The 17,821-nt window shown below is 34.7% G+C and overlaps 1 protein-coding gene and 2 pseudogenes across 2 annotated transcripts in view; all 3 read right to left on the reverse strand.

Moving 5' to 3' along the window:
• LOC114319027 (putative serine/threonine-protein kinase PBL11) overlaps window positions 1-5,189 on the reverse strand; it is a 7,060-nt pseudogene extending 1,871 nt beyond the window's left edge. Inside the window, exons 1-7 of the transcript XR_014344291.1 lie at window positions 2,934-5,189; window positions 2,711-2,800; window positions 2,540-2,635; window positions 2,321-2,410; window positions 728-1,014; window positions 527-662; window positions 1-68 (exon numbers count right to left, since the gene is read on the reverse strand). The exon at window positions 1-68 is cut by the window's left edge and continues 69 nt beyond it. The product of XR_014344291.1 is annotated as a putative serine/threonine-protein kinase PBL11 (transcript). The remainder of the gene's footprint in view (window positions 69-526; window positions 663-727; window positions 1,015-2,320; window positions 2,411-2,539; window positions 2,636-2,710; window positions 2,801-2,933) is intronic.
• A 3,639-nt stretch (window positions 5,190-8,828) lies between these two features.
• LOC114318993 (F-box/FBD/LRR-repeat protein At1g13570) lies at window positions 8,829-10,751 on the reverse strand. Its single transcript, XM_028265968.2, has 3 exons — window positions 9,728-10,751; window positions 9,469-9,612; window positions 8,829-9,316 (listed from the first exon to the last, which is right to left on the reverse strand). The coding sequence occupies exons 1-3, from the start codon at window positions 10,739-10,741 to the stop codon at window positions 9,002-9,004; spliced, it is 1,473 nt and encodes a 490-aa protein (XP_028121769.2). The 5' UTR covers window positions 10,742-10,751; the 3' UTR covers window positions 8,829-9,001.
• Window positions 10,752-12,928: 2,177 nt separating this feature from the next.
• Window positions 12,929-15,008, reverse strand: LOC145802531 (secreted RxLR effector protein 161 pseudogene; annotated as a pseudogene).
• Window positions 15,009-17,821: the final 2,813 nt, after the last annotated feature.

Below are 17,821 nucleotides of genomic sequence, written 5' to 3' on the forward strand. Positions count from 1 at the left end.
CTCCAAACCCCTGGCTGACTCAACTGCTATTTTGATTCTCCTACTCCAGTTTAGCTATGTTTTCCCTTCTGCTTATGTCAAACAACAATTATTCACTATGGTTTCTCTGTTAGGTCAGTCTAAATTCAGCAAGATCTTTTAATTCTCTCTTTTTTCTATTGGGTAAATTACACTGACCTCCCCCTAAAGTTTGGAGAAAATACATTAAGCTCCCTTAACGTTTTAATTCACGAAACCCTTGAAGTCTCCTTTTCATCAGTGATTCATTAGTCATATCAATGAGAAGTGATGTTGTCATTTCATGTCTATTTTATCTTGTTTATCTTTATGTGTTCATACATTTGCTTTGGTTCTTGTTCCTTTAACCTTTGTAAAAGAGATGTCAGTGTAATATGCCAAATCTGTAGAGCTGGTTGCATTTTTTCTGAATCGTAAGGGAGGTCAGTGTAACTTGCCCTTTCTATTTGTCTTCCTTCTAAAATAAGGTTGACGATTTGTTGCCAATTCTTGTAATGATGGTGCTTACCTCTCGAGAGATGGGCTTCCAAGCTTCCCTTAGTCATAAACTCATACACTAAAATCCTATGGTTGCCCTCACAACAGTGTCCCGTGAGCTTCACCACGTTTGGATGACTTAATTTGCCCAGAAATGTCAATTCATTCTGCATGAATAACTCAATCCAAGGGTTACATGCACATACGCAGAGAGAGAGAGAGAGAGCTGTACCAGCCATTCCTCACACCCTTGAGCTCCTTCCTTTCTCAGCCTCTTGACAGCAATCGGAGTTCCAGCGCCTGGCTTTGCAGCACTCATGGTGCAGTAATCAATCCATCCTTTATAAACATCACCGAAACCACCTTCACCAAGCAGGTTCTTCTTACTGAATTTGTTGGTTGCTTCCTTCAAGATATCATAGCAAAAGCATTTGCATATGTAAGCATGAACCACTTCATCTTTCAGGTTCATCTTCGAGACACCATATTCCCCATATATTTCTTCTTGCCAAAGCTTCTCTGCATTGCAAGATACATCAGATCAAACCCTATGAAGCATGGAGATGGCAATTGCGGCAAAAATCTAAAAAAATATGATTAGGGCACAATCAGGGTACATTCAAAAAAAAAAAAAAAAAAACTATAACTTTTAGTGTTATATATGCATGAGTTCAAAGAGTGAGAAACTATTCTTTAAGAATTAGATATCAGTTTAATAGTCAGTAGTCACTATAGTTGTGTGTATATTTTTATTATTTATTTATTTTTTTTTTTAATATTTTCCAATGCATACCTTAATTTGATAAAATCTAAAAAGAATTATAATACTACTTACTACTTTAATTTTACTAATTTCGGTAAAAAATTAAAAAATATTAAAAAACTATTATTGTTTTTATTTTAACAATTATACTATAATAATATGCAAAAATTTGATAATAGTTTGGTACGTGACAGTGTCCTAAAAGTGTCTGATTCTTCTCAAAATTATCATATATGTTTAGGAAGTATTGGATTATCCATGAGTGTCGATGAGTATCGATATCCAATATAGGTACTTTAGAAGTATTTGTGCTTTATAGATCAACACAAAATTTTGAAAAAAAAAAATAATAATAATTACAGAAATATAGACCACCTCGTGTATTTAAAGAAACATATAAAGTTGTCCCTTATGCTGTGTTTGGTTTAGGGATTTGAGGAGGGATTTGGAGAGGGAAATGGAAAGGTAGGTGAAATGTGAAAAAAATATACCTACATTTCACATAGTTTCACACATTTTTTCCCTTTCCCTTTCCATTTCCAAATCTCTTCCCAAATCCCCCAACCAAACACAACATTAATGTGGTATGGATGTTTTCGCAGGACAAGAAATTTGGAGCTCCAGACCTTAGTATGAGAGCAAACATATAAAAATAATTTCAATAACAAATTATATATCCTGACAGAATATTTGAGTTTTGTGTGAAAATAGATATATGATCTCATGAACGAATGTTCAAGTTTGTTTGAAGATTCTTTCTTGGAAGAAATGGAAGATCAGCATACCAAATTAAAATCTTAAAACACCATTCTTGAGTCAAATACATACTTTCTTTTTGAGTAAACAGTTGAATTCCTCCCTTGTAGTGGTTTAAAAATTATCCTGAGATGGGGAATCCGGTTTTCGTCGTCTCCTTGTATCAAATCAAACCAATGAAAAAATTATTCCAATAGCCAATTACATGTCGACTTTCTTATGCTTCTATGCGCTAATAAATGCAGGATTTACACGAATCAGATAAATAAAAAAACAGAAAAAAGGCATATTGAAGAAAATAGTTACCTTCATGTGTACTTGATGAAACAGATGAGTTTATCTCTTGGAATGGTTTGATGATCTTCCCACTATGGGAAACTTGAATCTTGTCTAATTCTTGTAGAAAATTAAATAGGTAAAAAAAATTAATTTCAATAGTGAGTGAATAAAGCTTCTCTGCATTGTGAAAATATGATTAAAATAAAATTAAAAAGGGACTACTCTGTATTCATGAGCATTATGTACCTGTCTGTGTAAATGAAGGAACAGGTGAATTCATCTCTTGAAGTGGTGATTTAGACCTTTTTGGTGGATGAGAAATTTGAATCTCATCGACGCCTTCTATGAAATCAAACAAAAATGAATTATCTATATTTATTTGTTCAAAATTTCGGAGTGTATGCAAAAAATTGTTACCTTTCCATTTATTTGAAGGAACAGATAAATTCATCACTTGAAGTGATACAGAAACGTTTTGCTGATGGGAAACTTTAAACTCATTGACTCCTTGTAGTAAATGATCAAACAGGTTAAGAGAAATGCAATTTTAGTATTGGGTTTTGTGTCTAAATATGTAACTAAAAATAAAATTAAAAAAATAAATGCTAAGAAGGCAAACCAGAGGGAGGTGAAGCAATACCGTCTGGTTGGTTGGGATTTTGAAGACTTTTCCAAAAACAATTTCCCATGGTCGGAAACAATTAAGCTTATGAAAGATTGGATTGAGAAGGTTTGGTTATAACCAAAAGGAAAAAGAGAGAGAACAAGAATTGTTATTGTGATAAGTTTGAACATTGATAAAGCAGATGTGGTGAAGAACACTATGTAACAGAACTTGTATAATGAGACAATATTGTAGACCGCGGTTCCAAGGTTTGAGTTTGGAAAGATGCTGATATATCCTACCTTATCATATAGAAGGGTCATTTCATTAACTATTATTTGCTTAGCAATGTTGTCAAAATTTGAGGAAACAGAGATTGATTGAACGATCACAATCATCCAATAATATTGGTTAGAAACTAAGAAAAAGAGAGGAGCTAAACTGGCTTGCTATGATTATTGGCAGTTTATTTGCACCGCAAAAACAAACCATGGTCTCTTTCAGACCAGTCATCTTAATTTCTTGTTATTTATAAGCCATAAATATGTTGGTTTATGAAGAAGTCATTGCCTCAGTATCACTGAATACTTTCTTGACGGCAACATGGTCGACTAATCCTGTTTTTCTTGATTTCTAGGGATTGGACTGCTATTTGCCATCTATAGTACTAGCATGTTGTGCTTTCGTTTTGTTTTCTATGACTGTTTTCCTTTTCTTTGTTTGAGTAGTTCTTGTCCTCCCCCCTTATTCTCTCTTCTTAATAAAATTCTTTGTTGATGCTAAAAAGAAAAAAGAGAAAAAAAAATGGTCGACTAATCCATCCATGTTGCTTAAATAGTGAAAAATGCTTAAGATCTTTATAACATCACTCCATAAATTTATCCTTATTGATGTGGAATGTTGTATGTCAATTGTTTATTCGTTTAGGAATCAACCAACTAAGACACCAACCTTCATCGATGCAGAAAAATTTAAGAGATGTTATGGGATCTCTAACATTACTCATGATTAAATTCAAGTAGGGCTTATGATCCATCTAGTTATGAGACAAAGTGGTGTTGATTATGGTACGGAAGTGATGATTATGGTTTTGACCTAATGTGGTCTTGATTATGAGACAATTGTATTAGTTATCTCTAAAATGGCTATCCTCCAATAATCCAATTTTTTTTTTTCCAGGTCTAACACTTGAAAGTTTGCATCTTCTTGCTCTAATTACCTTCTTATCTTTTAATTTTAATATATTTTTGGATTTTGAATTTAGTGAAATTACTTCTATAGTTCAAAAAAAAAAAAAAAAAAAAAAAAAGAAGAAGAAGAAGAAAAGAAATTACTTTCTTGTAAACTTACGGATTAGTGTTTATCTTTAGTTGGTTGTTAAGCAAAGCGAGAAACTTTTATCCTTGCGCAACAAAGTGTAATTCCTTTGTTTTGATAGAAAATATTATTTGATTTTTTTTTTTTTTTTGAATATGACGAAAAACGAAAATCAATGAAAACTGAACTAATCAGGGCATAAAATATTTTTCAATGTCTTCAAAACTAAATTCTTACTAACACAATCACTATTGTTACCACCACCATTGTTGCCATTGTGATCACAACCACCACAACCACCACCACACCACCACCACTTTTCTTTCCGCTGTTCTAACAAAACAAACAAAACATAAAACATTGATCATGAAAAGACTGACCCTAAAAATGACAAAACACAGCTAATAGAACTGAGAGCTTGTAGAGATATATAGAAACACAAGCTACAAGGCCTAATACTTACATTTCCAAGATTAGTAAGCAAAGATTGCGATTTTACAGAACAACAGAGAGAGATCAATTAAAATATCAAATGATCCCAGGAGTTCCCCCAAACACTTCAGTAGGAATGTTTAAAAAAAAGGAAAAAAGAAAGTCCCCAATGAAGTGTTGTGGGGAAACTCTAGGGTACACCTGATGTTAACTCACTCTACTTGTTTCGGTTGGTTGGTTAGGCAATGCTTGCTAGCCCTACTATTTATTGTGAGTTCTACTCTTTGCATTTAGACCTATGTGTACCAAGTCCTTGAGGAAGATAGAGAATTCTAGTAGATAAAAACCTGTTGGCACTGAACCTGGTTGGGAATGTGGGTTAGATGAAATGAAAGGAGGCTTGGATCATTGAGAGAGTTGAGTGGCCATCTTCCCTCCTATCTTTCTTACTCTGTCCTCTCTACTTGCCTTTCATTTTCAGCTTCCTTATGGATTACAATTGTACTTTTGATCAGATGCCAGAATTTCTATTTACTGTTCAAATACTTCTTCTATCCCACAATATTAATCGCTTTTTGAGAGAACATGTAATTATTGTTTTAAAGTCAAATCAAAAGATGTTGATTTACCATATTGCCCCTTTATTCTCATTATTAAATATATTTATAATCATTTTCAAATGGTAATTTTGGAATAATATAAAATTTTATATTTCAACCTTTCAAAATGAACAGTCATTTTGGGATATCAAAAAATGACAAAATGAACCAACAATATGGAATAGAGGGAGTAAAATTTGTATAAAAATTTCGTACAGAATAATGTGTCCTTTTATGGCCTTTCATTTTAATCCAAAATACCCAAATTGCAAAAATGTCATTCACATCATTCTGGATGAATTTCACATATAAAATTTATGTTTAAAAATCATTTTTCTAATCTATTATAGGCTTCTTGTGATACAAAGTACTTCTTTTGAAGCCTGGATTTTTGTTTGGTAATGTTGTACAAATATAATTTTTTGTATAGAAATTTCATATAGAGGGTGTTTGGGAAACCAAGATTGAGGCTAAAATAGTCTCAAATACTAAAAAAGCCAAATAGGCTCAAATATCTTAAATCAATAATTTATATTGAAAAAAAAAACAAAAAACATCATTTCCGCAGTGGGGCAGCTACACTATCACGTTGATAGTGTAGCACATGGTAGTTGACAGCCTATTGCCTAAGATACTAAATGACAATTTTGCCCCTATACACCAATTTTGAAAAATGTGAGATTAAGGACAAATTCGTCATTTTAACTTCAAACGTCATTTTAACACATTTTTTAATATAACAACTCAAATAAAAATCCATCACATCTTCCCAAATACAAAAACTAAAATAGCCTATTAAAATAGTCAAAAAGCCAAAAAAACCTCTAAAATAGCCACTTCCCAAACACCCACATAGAATGATACAACCTTTTATGGTCCCTTTCATTTTAAGTCAAAACACGCATTATGACGCATAATTGTAAAAATGTTATTGCCATACCAGTCTGAACAAGTGTTACGTATGAAAAATTATGTTTGTGAATAATTTTAATCTATAATAGGCTAGAGGAACTATGTGTATTTCAAGGGGTGCCACCAGAAACATAAGAATTCTCTATTTTGGCACCCCTTTACATTTTTAAGAAAATTATACAGTAGCCTTGACCTCACCGCTATTAAGATATCTTATTAAAATTTGTTAGTTTATTTATTTAATTCTTTCAAATTTGTATGGAGACCATTGATTTGTGCAAGGGCATGATTTATGTACACATAAAACTTCACAGAAAATCAATATTTGGTTCATATTCATTCTAGGTTTAGGGTTTGCCACACAACACCCTCAATGAATCTAAACCACATATTAATTTTTGGCATTTTTTTAATGAATTTTTCTATGCACATCATTATTGAAAATGTCATACTAGTCAACGCTAAACTAGGTGGATCTCTCTCTCTCTCTCTCTCTCAAATTAATGAGACTCTAAGAAACCAACCTTACCACCAATAGGGGTCAATCATAGTCTCTCTTTGGTTGTCTCTTTGTGGCGGTACCCCTAGGATAAAATCATGGTTCCGCCCTTGGCTTCTTGTGATTGTTACTATAGAGGCTACTCATATCTCATTCCTGACCATTGATGAGTTCAATCAAACTTGAATTTCTCAAAGTATCTCAGAGATTATAAGTAAATTGGATTGTATCAGTCCTTAAAAAGCTAATGCAGTGGCATGTGAAGTACTTGATTCCATAATGTATAATGGGGTTCTAAATACATAAGAAAAGTGGAAAAGGATTGGTCTCACATAGAGATGAGATGAGAGACCACAGAACGTATGGAATCATGACCACTCACCCCAATATTATTCTCTACCCTTCACTTTGCACACAATTCTGACCAGGTTCATGTCTGAAGAATATTTTCACTAGCATTTTTTTTTGCAGACTTGGTTGGCTCCAAGTACTTGGAGCAATTGGATCGTAAGCTGGTTCGGGATGACATTGATAGATTCAACCTAAAAGGCCCAAGTACTTACAATTTCGCTGACCTAAGGCAATTAACTAGGCCTATTCCTTCGTTTCGGCCTCCAATTTAGCAAATCTATTGTTTTAGGTTAATTAATTAATCTAGGAATTTTGGTTTTTAGTGTTGCTTCTTTTGGCTTTGTTTTTTTGACTTTGTAGAATCCAATTTTGAGTTCTCAAATTTGCCATTGTTGGTAATGTTCATATATCTTTTTTTTTTAATTATTTTAGCACTTGCAAGGAATTGCTTTAGTTGGCTATTTTCCTGTTAGTTTTAGGTTTTGTTTTATTATAAATAACATTATAAGCCTTATGAGTAATCACTTTTTTTGTTGATTATTAACATTTTTTGAGAGCTCTTCTCTTTTCTTCCACATCCGTTGGTTTTCTTTGAAATCAACAAAGTTATTGATGCCTTTTATTCTGGTATTATTTTAGAGAATCAATAGATTTGAAAAAAGGTTGTTACTATTCTGTCCACTGCCTTTGTTTTCTACACGCTATCCTGCATTAGTTTCTCCCCCAAACGTCTCTTATAAAGGGCATCATTCTAAATTGACTGAAGACAGAGAACCTTCATTGTAAATTGCAGGTGTGGTATGCATTATTTTTCCAGCCAAGCATAGGAAGGTAAAGCAAGGTGTTGGAGGTTAAAATAACCATGTAAAACATATTTAAAAAATAGCTTATTAGTTTAGGTTCTTACCTCATTTGATCTCCGAAAGACAGTAGTTTAGGTACTTGTCTTATTTTTTACGGGTTGGGTTTTTGTCAAATTCAAATATGAACTTGGCCATCATGTTTGGGCTCATAGGGGCTACCATGTGCCCCATTTCAATGATTCAAACCATTCATTTTATAAGATATTTTGTGTATATCATTCATAAAGAAATATAGGGAATGTACCCTTTTCCACTTTTCTCATGTATTCAGAACCGATCCAATGGCTCAAAGTACCTGGAGACAACTAATGATATAGTAGGTATCATTAGTTGTGAATGTGCAACATCAAGTGGAAAACAAAATGTGGTAAAATAGAGGAGATGATAACTGCAACATTATTGATAGTAGGCGGACCACGTATAGTCTTGCCAAGCAAACATGGTGTTTGTTGCCTTATAGAGATCGTTTGACAATTTTACTAGGACTTTTAAGCTGTGTTTGGATCTTAAATTTGGTTAAGGATTCGAAAATGAAAACGAGAAAAGGCGAGGAAAATGAAGAAAAAAATTTAAATTATATTTCATTCTTATTTTTCTTATCTTTTTCTTTTTCTTTCTAAATTTCTACCCAAATCCATAAACCAAACACAACGTTAGGGTGTGTTTGGATTTTGAATTTAAAGAGATTTGTAGAGGAAAAGGAAAAATGGAGGAAAATGTGACTCAAATATAAGCTTATTGACACTAATTAGCAAGAAAATATTGGTGGCCAATTTTATCCTAGTGTTTGTATGTGTCTAATCTCCTCTCTTCATTTTTGCATGGTGTTCATTTGTTACATTGAGCATGATAATTTTTCAAATTATGCTTTCTAATTAATTGCAAATTCTTACTTTTATCAAAAAGTCTGCAACTTTTCATGCCAAATAGAAATGCAATGCTTTTCTACTCAAAACACTTTCCAAAAGTTGAATCATAAAACATGATAATGTTTTTCATAAGTATTATCGTTATTGTAAAGATACGGTAAATAGTGGATGCCTCATTTGAACCTTGAAGATTGTTTATTTAGAAGAAGGCATGTATGTGCGTTTCTAACAGAAATCACAGAACTAAAAAAAAGAAAGAAAATTACAAAATCATTAAAACCGTCTGGGATGAAGCTTCTTTTGTAAGATGCTCAAGGACTCTCTTCCTTCCGATGATCTTCCATGAGTCACAAGCATGCAAGACATCCCATTTCCCATTCCCGGTATAGTATCTTGGATGCGGATCAATCATCATCTTGTCAAGCACCACCGCGTTGTTTAGTATATAAATCGCAAACTCAATTTCACTAAAATGGCCACATGTTCCGGTAATCACTACTTCTTTGAGATAATCATGGAGGCACCTTGGCAACCTCTTTATTTCTCTTGGTTCTTCCGTATTGTCATTGCTGTGTATCTGTGAGAAATTCAAACATATGTTCACATACATTAGTCTAACATTAACATGCCCATGTCTAACATTTAGTCTAACATTAACACGGCCCGTGTTTGTGTCTGTATATCTGTATTTGTATCTGTATCTTTTTTAGTAAGCGGTAAGAAGATTACATGCAGTTCTAGTCGTTGTAGTGATGGAGTTGCCTTGAGAAGAGTAGCTATCCACAGGAGGTCGCATTCATTTGTGGGTATTTCAGCAATTGACAATAGTTTTAGATTAGAAAATGTGGGAAATTCCTTGGGCACAATCACAGCCTGAAACAGAACAGAAACAGAATAAGCGGAAAGTAAAGAAACAGAACAAGCAGAGTGTAAAGAAACAAAAATAAACTTCCACAATTACAAATGTTATGAAAGACTCTGGTACAACCTCCGCGTAAAAGCTACCGTATAGCAACAAAGTCTCGAGCTGAGGAAGATCAAGACGAAGAGCAGAGAGAGCCCAAACCACACCTTCATTGGCATGAGTAGATACAGTTTTAAGCCGTGAGACCTCATTGAAGACGAAACTTATTTTATATCCCTTGTACTCAAACTTCTCAAGGTTGATGCCACTAATTTCAATGACACTCAAACCTTTGCAATCATGCACATTCAGATACTTCAGTCGAACACACGATGGATGAGCAATGCACAAATAATCTAAACCGTAGCATTTGTCTAAACTTAGCCACTCGAGGGCACGACAACTAGATAGGAGATTCCACACACATTCATTGGATGTGAGATCTACCCATTTCAGATCAAGGGTTGTGAGGGTGTTGAAACCGATAAGATTAGTATGTCTGGGGGCCAAGTTGCAATGTGCTAATCTCAAGCACTTTAGAAATGACTTGATTTTGCCTATACTTCCATCTTCACGAAGAAGATCACAAGGAAAATCATAAATGCTACCCTTAAGAGGGACAAAAAAGTAATAATCGATTTCTAACAAAGAAAGATCAAGCTCTTCTACTCCTCTCAAGATTGCGAAGCAGATCCACCGGTCAAGATGAGTACCATATTTATTGCGGTGAAAAGTGAAGTGCACTTTCAACTTTTCAATCTTGTGATCCGGGCTAAGGTCAGCTAAGAGCTGGTCGACAGAGTTCAGAAAGGCGAGCTTTCTTTTCCATGGGATTATGAGTTTGTGAATTTCACTTGTGTAAAGAATGTCAATGCTCGTGTACTCTTCTCTGTCCAATATGTTAGGAACATCAAAAGTAAGGTTAGAAAGAGATTTAGTCCAAAGGTACCTCCATTTAGTCGAGAGGACACTGGTCCTTACTGCTTCTCTCATTGTGAGAGACGAAAAGATGGCATTGAGAACATTGCAGGGAAGCTGGCTGATCCGATCATCATCATATTGGGAAGTCTTGCCTTTTTTCGCACTATGATCTTCCATGACGACCTTCTTGTATGCTCTATCAAAATAGATAGAAAGCTATATATACTTATTCATGGATAAAAGAAGTCAAAGTTTGTTACATAGATGGGATAGACACTATGCAAAAAGACAAGACTCGACTAGGAAGTTGCAGGAATGGGAGTTGTCTACATTAGACTTGCTGAAAACCCAAGGAGGTTCGCAAGATTAGATCAATATTTTGAAACCATTTAAAGGTACGAGTACATCTTAACCATATCTTCTTTTCTTTTCTTTTTTAATCTTTCCTGAGGAACCTAGGGATCACCAAGATCATACCAAAGATGATTATTACAATAACAACAGAAAAAACAAAATTTGGGACTTGATTAGTCCACCTTACCGAAAGGTCGTGACTTAGCTCCGAAACTTCCATATCTTTTGATTTTGTACTCTAATATTTATCAATATCTTAAATTTAATCCAATTGGATTTTTTTCATTGTTGGAAACTGAACAAATATGTAACTTTTCTTACTAATTGTTAGTCACTTTTTAACTTTTCTTAATATCTAATTTGATGATATAATGTTTGAATTAAACTTCCATCTCTATACAACTGTTTATTAACTGCTTGCTATTATTAACAGATAATGGGCCAGTCACTATCTGTATTTTGTTGCTATAAAGTGTACTGAGTTTCATTGCCAATAGCCTTTATACCGACCCAAAACACTCATGGGCTTTTTGTATGCTTCAAGACTAGTTACTTTTTAATTGAGATCAAGCATGATTAATCCGTTGATTAAAGAATGAATAGTGAAAAAAAAAAAAAATCTAATTTAAACCTAGTGATTCTAGACGAATGCTAGGATTGAAGACATGAACAGTTGTTTGATTCACACAAAATTCTCAAAAGTTGTCTTTTGCCACTACACTACTCGGTTTATATAGAAAAACTAATTCTAAAACCCTAGATTAATGAAAAAGGAAACTAAAACAAATCCTAAATACAATGGATGAACTGCCAAAAAAACCAGTGCTAATCAAAGGCTTAGACTGAGCCTTGAATAAAGAATGAAATACGAAATGTTACTAGAAAAGGGAAATCAGCCCTAGAACAAAATACACAAAAACATAGTCAAACCGATTGATTTTGTCCAAAATTCGACAGGGTTGATGACAACAATGATTCTACAGATATTGTTGAAAACATTCCAAAATGTGATTTTTGGAAAATTTTTGAGCTTGGGGCCAAAATAGCTTTCACAAATGGGCCATTGAGAGCCTTATGTTATGATGGTCTCGGCCACCATGTCACTGCATCAGTTTGTCTCAGTATACATTTGCTTATGTTTTTCATTCAATTCTTTTGGTTTTCTCATTTCAGCAAGAAAAAATTGAGTGACTAAGGTATTTAGCCTTAAAAAGGTAGTGCTTATTGTCGTATCTGTACATGTCGTACATCATAATAGTAATTAATTTCTCTGCAAAAATGTGTGTTTATTGCAACTTTTACAAGTTGCAGAACAACACTATAGAATAGAGGTTGATTCCATTAACAGTATAATGAAACAGATTCTCCTTCAACAACTGTTTTATAGTTACAAGTTCTATGAACACATTGAGCCTCTAAAATCTGTTGTCTGCATAATTGTAATGGTACTGAATAACCACATTCCTTGGCCAAATATTATTTAGAAGAAACAAAGGCATAGGATCCTCTGTCCCAAACATGTCTCAAAATTTCCACCACATAGTGTAGAGAGATTAGGCTAGAAACACATGCTTCCTTTGGTTGCTTTTGTGCCTTAATCACACCTACCTTCAAGAACAAAACATCAATGAAGTATGACTTTAGTATCTTACTTCAACAAAATAACAAAGGAAAAACATGTGCATCTCAAACTAGATTATTGATTGAAAGTTCATAACATGTACTTTGAGGGATAGTACTTTCATTGTCAGATCAATGTGGGGAAAAATGTGATATATACTTCCATAACAAGAGGATGAACGATAAGATTGTTGGAACAATTTGTCTTGAATTCTTCAGTTGGTGGTCTTCGAGTCTTCAAAACTTGGTGATGAAATTGTCTATATAAAACAAAAATTTGATACTTCAAGTCGCATTACAAAGTCACTTTCCTAAAGACAATATTTGCACCCACAAAAAAGTGTGCAGGGGTTACAGCCAATTTGCCTCTAGAATATAATGAAGCCTAATCTAAAGATCAAGTTTATCGGCATCTACATTAATGACAATAGATCAGAATACTCTTAATATAGTTAAGAAAACCAAGACACTGATAATCAAATCTGCAAAACTTGATTACCAGTAAGAAAAGTAGAAATTTGCTTAAGAAACTCTTCATCGAAAACTCAAAATCAAGAGAGAGAGAGAGAGAAAGAGAGAGATAATTACAAGAATGCTTCTGAATTTTGTGGATCGAATGAAATGGATGATTTCATAGCTTATTTATAGGACTTGATGCACTTGATCGAATGGTTATGTCCCTTGATCGCATCCAATCAGATCTGACCGTTGGATCGACGATCTACGGTATAGATCATTCTTACACCGAATAGATGTCTTGACTAATCACACCTGATCACGATTGGGTGCTATCTCAACCATATGATCGTGCGCATCTCCAATCAACGGCTATGATCAAATCACTCCAGATCAGATATACAACCGTTCGATTGGTTGGTCGACTCACCACCAACGGACGCCACGTGGAGCTGACTGTATTCCACGTCATTGCTCCAACCTGTCCGATGCAAATAGGAAAGCGCCCTCATGACGCCTTTGCTAAGTGCAAAGTGTGCCATCAAACGCCACACAGCCCACTGCCCACACCACGCGCACGCGTATGTGTGCATGTGCGGATTGTGCGAAGCACCATCCTTGCGATGTGAGTGCATGTACACTAGCATTCATCCCATAATACCATATTTAAAGGAATATTCCATGTAGCACTTTATTAAGTGCTCCATGTTTTCCTTTCTTTCCGATGTGGGACAAAGCTCAAAGCTTATTTCATGCTTTCCAAAGAAAAACATGGAAGGTTTTGAAAACACCTAAAAATAAACTATAAATTTGAAAACCCATTTTGAAAATTCCCCAACATTCCCCCACCATTTTCAAAATATCAGATGATGATTCTTGGTTCACTTGGCAGCCTTATGCATAGGTGAAGATATCCTACGATTTGAATCATTCACTTAGTGAAGACATCTCAAAGATAGTTAAGATGGCATAGTAGACTTGTGTTTGAGTTAGTGATCTTATACGACTAACCTGACATGTCTCACGCATAGTACAGGTTACCTCAAGTATTCAAACAAACTGACACGTAGATTAGCCTTGTGTTTATATCCTGCTTCATGAGCGCTCTAGAGTCAAGCTCTTGGACTCATAGGGAGCAACACCACCTCCTACACTCACATAGGCAAGCTTACTAAAAGTACCCCTGTAATTTATAGTATCCTAACAACTCAGTTGTAAGCTTATTAGGAGTTTGCTAACTCATCCTCTTCTTTTCACATTACAGGTACCAAGCATTTCAACCTTGGGATGAAAATGAAATAAAACTAAGTGCTTGCAATCTCGACATATGGTGTGCTTGGGCTCATTGAACTCAAGAATTGATGTTTCTTCAAGCGTTGAGTTGAGTTTCCACCAAGAGTGATTATATTAAGTGGACTTAAGACCTATCCCTTTTGATGTTTTCCACACCAAATCCCCTGCAAGTCCCTTTGTTAAGGGGTCAACCAAGTTTTCACTTACCTTCTGTGATTAATTGCCTGACATAACTATGTCTTAGTCCTATATGCCAAGACTTTCCATTATGGACATGGCTATAGGCCCGTGATAGAGTTGCTTCACTATCACAATGCAAAGATATTTGTGGCATAGGTTTGGGCCATATCTTAATCTCTAACAAGAGATTCCTTAGCCACTCTGCCTCTTTGCTACAAGAAGCCAATGCTACAAACTCTGACGCCATGGTTGAATCTGTTATGCATGTTTGCTTCTTAGAACCCCAGGAGATAGCTCCTCCTCCAAGAGTAAAAATCCAACCACTCATGGACGAGTGATCTTCATGATCAGTTATCCAACTAGCATCTGTGAATCCTTCTAGCACTGCTGGATAGCCATTATAGACTATTCCATAGTCTATTGTTTTCCTCAAGTACCTAAGTACTCGGTTAACAGCATGCCAATGCACACTACTGGGATTACTAGTGTATCTACTAAGTTTTCCCACTGCAAAAACAATATCAGGTCTAGTGCAAGTCATGGCATACATCAGGCTACCTATTACTTTTGAGTATTCTAGCTGATCAACAGCTCTTCCGATATTAGGATACAATTTCAAATTTGAATCAAAAGGTGTAGACATGGGTGTACAATTATATTGATCAAATTTCTTAAGAATTTTCTCAATATAGTATAACCGGATTAGAATCTTAATACCCAGAATTACATCAGCCAAGTCCATGTCTTTCATACTAAAGCTAGACGACAAGAAACTTTTAGTACTTTTAATGACATCATTGTCAGTATGAAAAATAAGCATGTCATCTACATATAGACATATGATTACACCTCTATTGCCAGTAAACTTACTCTATACACACTTATCAGATTCATGTATCCTAAAACCATTTGACACTATTACTTTGTCAAATTTCTCATGCCACTGTTTTGGAGCTTGTTTCAGTCCATATAGTGACTTCACAAGTTTACACACTTTGTACTCTTGACCCTGTACAACGAATCCTTCAGGTTATTGCATGTAGATTTCCTAATATAACTCTCCATTTAGGAAAGCAGTCTTAACATCCATTTGATGGATTTCAAGCTTATAGGTTGAGGCTAAGGAAATCAACACTAGAATGGTGGCAATTCTGGCCACCGGAGCATATGTATCAAAATAATCGATACCCTCTTTTTGAGTAAAACCCTTAGCAACTAATCTTACTTTGAACTTGTCAATTGTGCCATCAACTTTTATTTTCCTTTTCAAAATCCATTTACAACCAATTGATTTGGATCCAGGTGGCAAATCAGCAAGTGTCCAAGTATTGTTACCCATGATAGAATCCATCTCATTATTTATTGCTTATTTCCAGAAAGCAACATTTTGAGACTTCATAGCCTCCTCAAAGGTTAATGGATCTGAATCCATATTCAAAGAAATCATTGTTTGCTTACAATAAGCTTTCCTAGTTCCTTCTACAAAGTAAACAATGAAATCAGGGCCAAATGACTTCTCAATCCTAGCCCTCTTCCTCCTCCTTAGCTCAACAGGCTTATTTGGTTCATTAGGCTCAATTTGTTCATGATGTTTATTTTCCTCTATAGACATCAAAGGAGTTGATTCATTTTGTTGATTAGAATCCAACTTTGGAATGGTTGTGAAACGATTATCATAAAATACTGCATCACGTGATTCAATTATGGTATTTGTTTCCACTGAACCATTGGGCTCTACTACCAGAAACCTATATGCTTCACTATGTATAGCATAGCCAAGGAATATGCATTCAATTCCTTTTTCACCTAATTTCTTCCTTTTAGGTTCAGGCAATCTGACTATTGCTCTACAGCCCCATGTTTTCAAGTAACCCAGATTAGGTTTCTTGTTTTTCCAAAGTTCATAAGGAGTAACATTTCTTCCCTTGAGAGGAATTCTATTGAGTATGTGACAGGTAGTGAGCAAGGCTTCACCCCCAAAACTAGAACTTAAACTTGAGTAAGAAAGTATAGCATTAATCATTTTTGTTAATGTCCTATTCTTTCTTTTAGCTACTCCATTTTGTTGTGGTGTGTAGGGTGTAGACTTCTCATAAATAATACCAACATTTTCACAATATTCTGGAAAATGGTATTCATCGCCTCCATTAGGCCTAAGTCTCTTTATTTTGACATTACACTGATTTTCCATTTCTGTCTTAAAAATTTTGAATTTATCAAGCATCTCATCTTCTAAATGCAATAGATAGATATGATAGTACTTAGAAAAACAATCAATGAATGTTACAAAATATCTTTTACCACCCCTAGTGGGGGTACTATGTATGTCACATACATCACTATGCACAAGTTCAAGCATATATGTGATTTTATCTACTTTAGGAAAAGGAATGCGAGTAATTTTAGATTGCACACAAAATTTGCATTTTTCAAACATATCAATGTCATACTTAGGAATTAAATCTAAATTAACCATATCATGCATTTTCCTAGTATTAACATGACCTAAACGAGCATGCCATAAAGAAAGAGAATCAACAATATAAGTAGAAACATATGTATTATTGATAACATTAAGTTTGAACATTCCTTTATACATGTAGCCCTTCCCAACAAAAATCTCATCCTTAGACAAGACAAATTTGTCTGACTCATATACTAACTTGAAATCATGCTTATTAAGCAAGCTTCCAAATACAAGGTTTTTCCTGACATCAGGTACATGATAAACATCATTAAGACTTAAGACTTTTCTAGATGTGAACTCTAGATCCACCATCCCCTTGCCTTTGATAGTAGCAGTTGAAGAGTTCTCATGTAGAGAACTGTTTCATCACTCACTTGTTCATAAGTAGTGAAACGACTCTTGTTGTTGCAGACATGCCTTGTTGCTCTTGAGTCAATCCACCAGTCACCAGCATCTTCGAGCATGTTAACCTCAGATATAACAGCCACGAACTTTTTCTTGGCATTTGATGCTTCTGGCTTCTTCTTGTATGACCGGCATTCATTCTAAAGTGCCCTGGCTTGCCACAGTGCTAACAAACGCCAATCGGCTTCTTAGCATCTTTCTCGGGTTAGGTTCACGCTTTCGCTTATTTCTGTTAAATCTCTTGCCATCATCTACCATGTGGATCTTGGAAGTCTGAGCCAATTGATTATTTTTACCTTCAAGAAGCCTTGACTCTTCTTCAACTCAAAGGTGTTGTGCCAATTCCTCTAAAGTAAGATCTTCTTTTTTGTGTTTCAGAGTTTTCTTAAAATCCTTCCAAGAAGATGACAGTTTCTCTATTATAGATTCAACTACAATAGATTCATCCATGTTCATATTCTTTTTTCGAAATTGACTTAGAA

The sequence above is a fragment of the Camellia sinensis genome, chromosome 11 (genome assembly GCF_055761805.1).
Source record: "Camellia sinensis isolate YWXY chromosome 11, ASM5576180v1, whole genome shotgun sequence".
NCBI lineage: Eukaryota > Viridiplantae > Streptophyta > Magnoliopsida > Ericales > Theaceae > Camellia > Camellia sinensis.

Coding starts and splice junctions, on each gene's coding strand:
- LOC114318993 (XM_028265968.2), bottom strand. CDS start 10,741: ATGGAAGATCATAGTGCGAAAAAAGGCAAGACTTCCCAATATGATGAT. Junction 9,613..9,727: donor ACGGTAGCTTTTACGCGGAG/GTTGTACCAGAG, acceptor GTTCTGTTTCAG/GCTGTGATTGTGCCCAAGGA. Junction 9,317..9,468: donor TACAACGACTAGAACTGCAT/GTAATCTTCTTA, acceptor AATTTCTCACAG/ATACACAGCAATGACAATAC.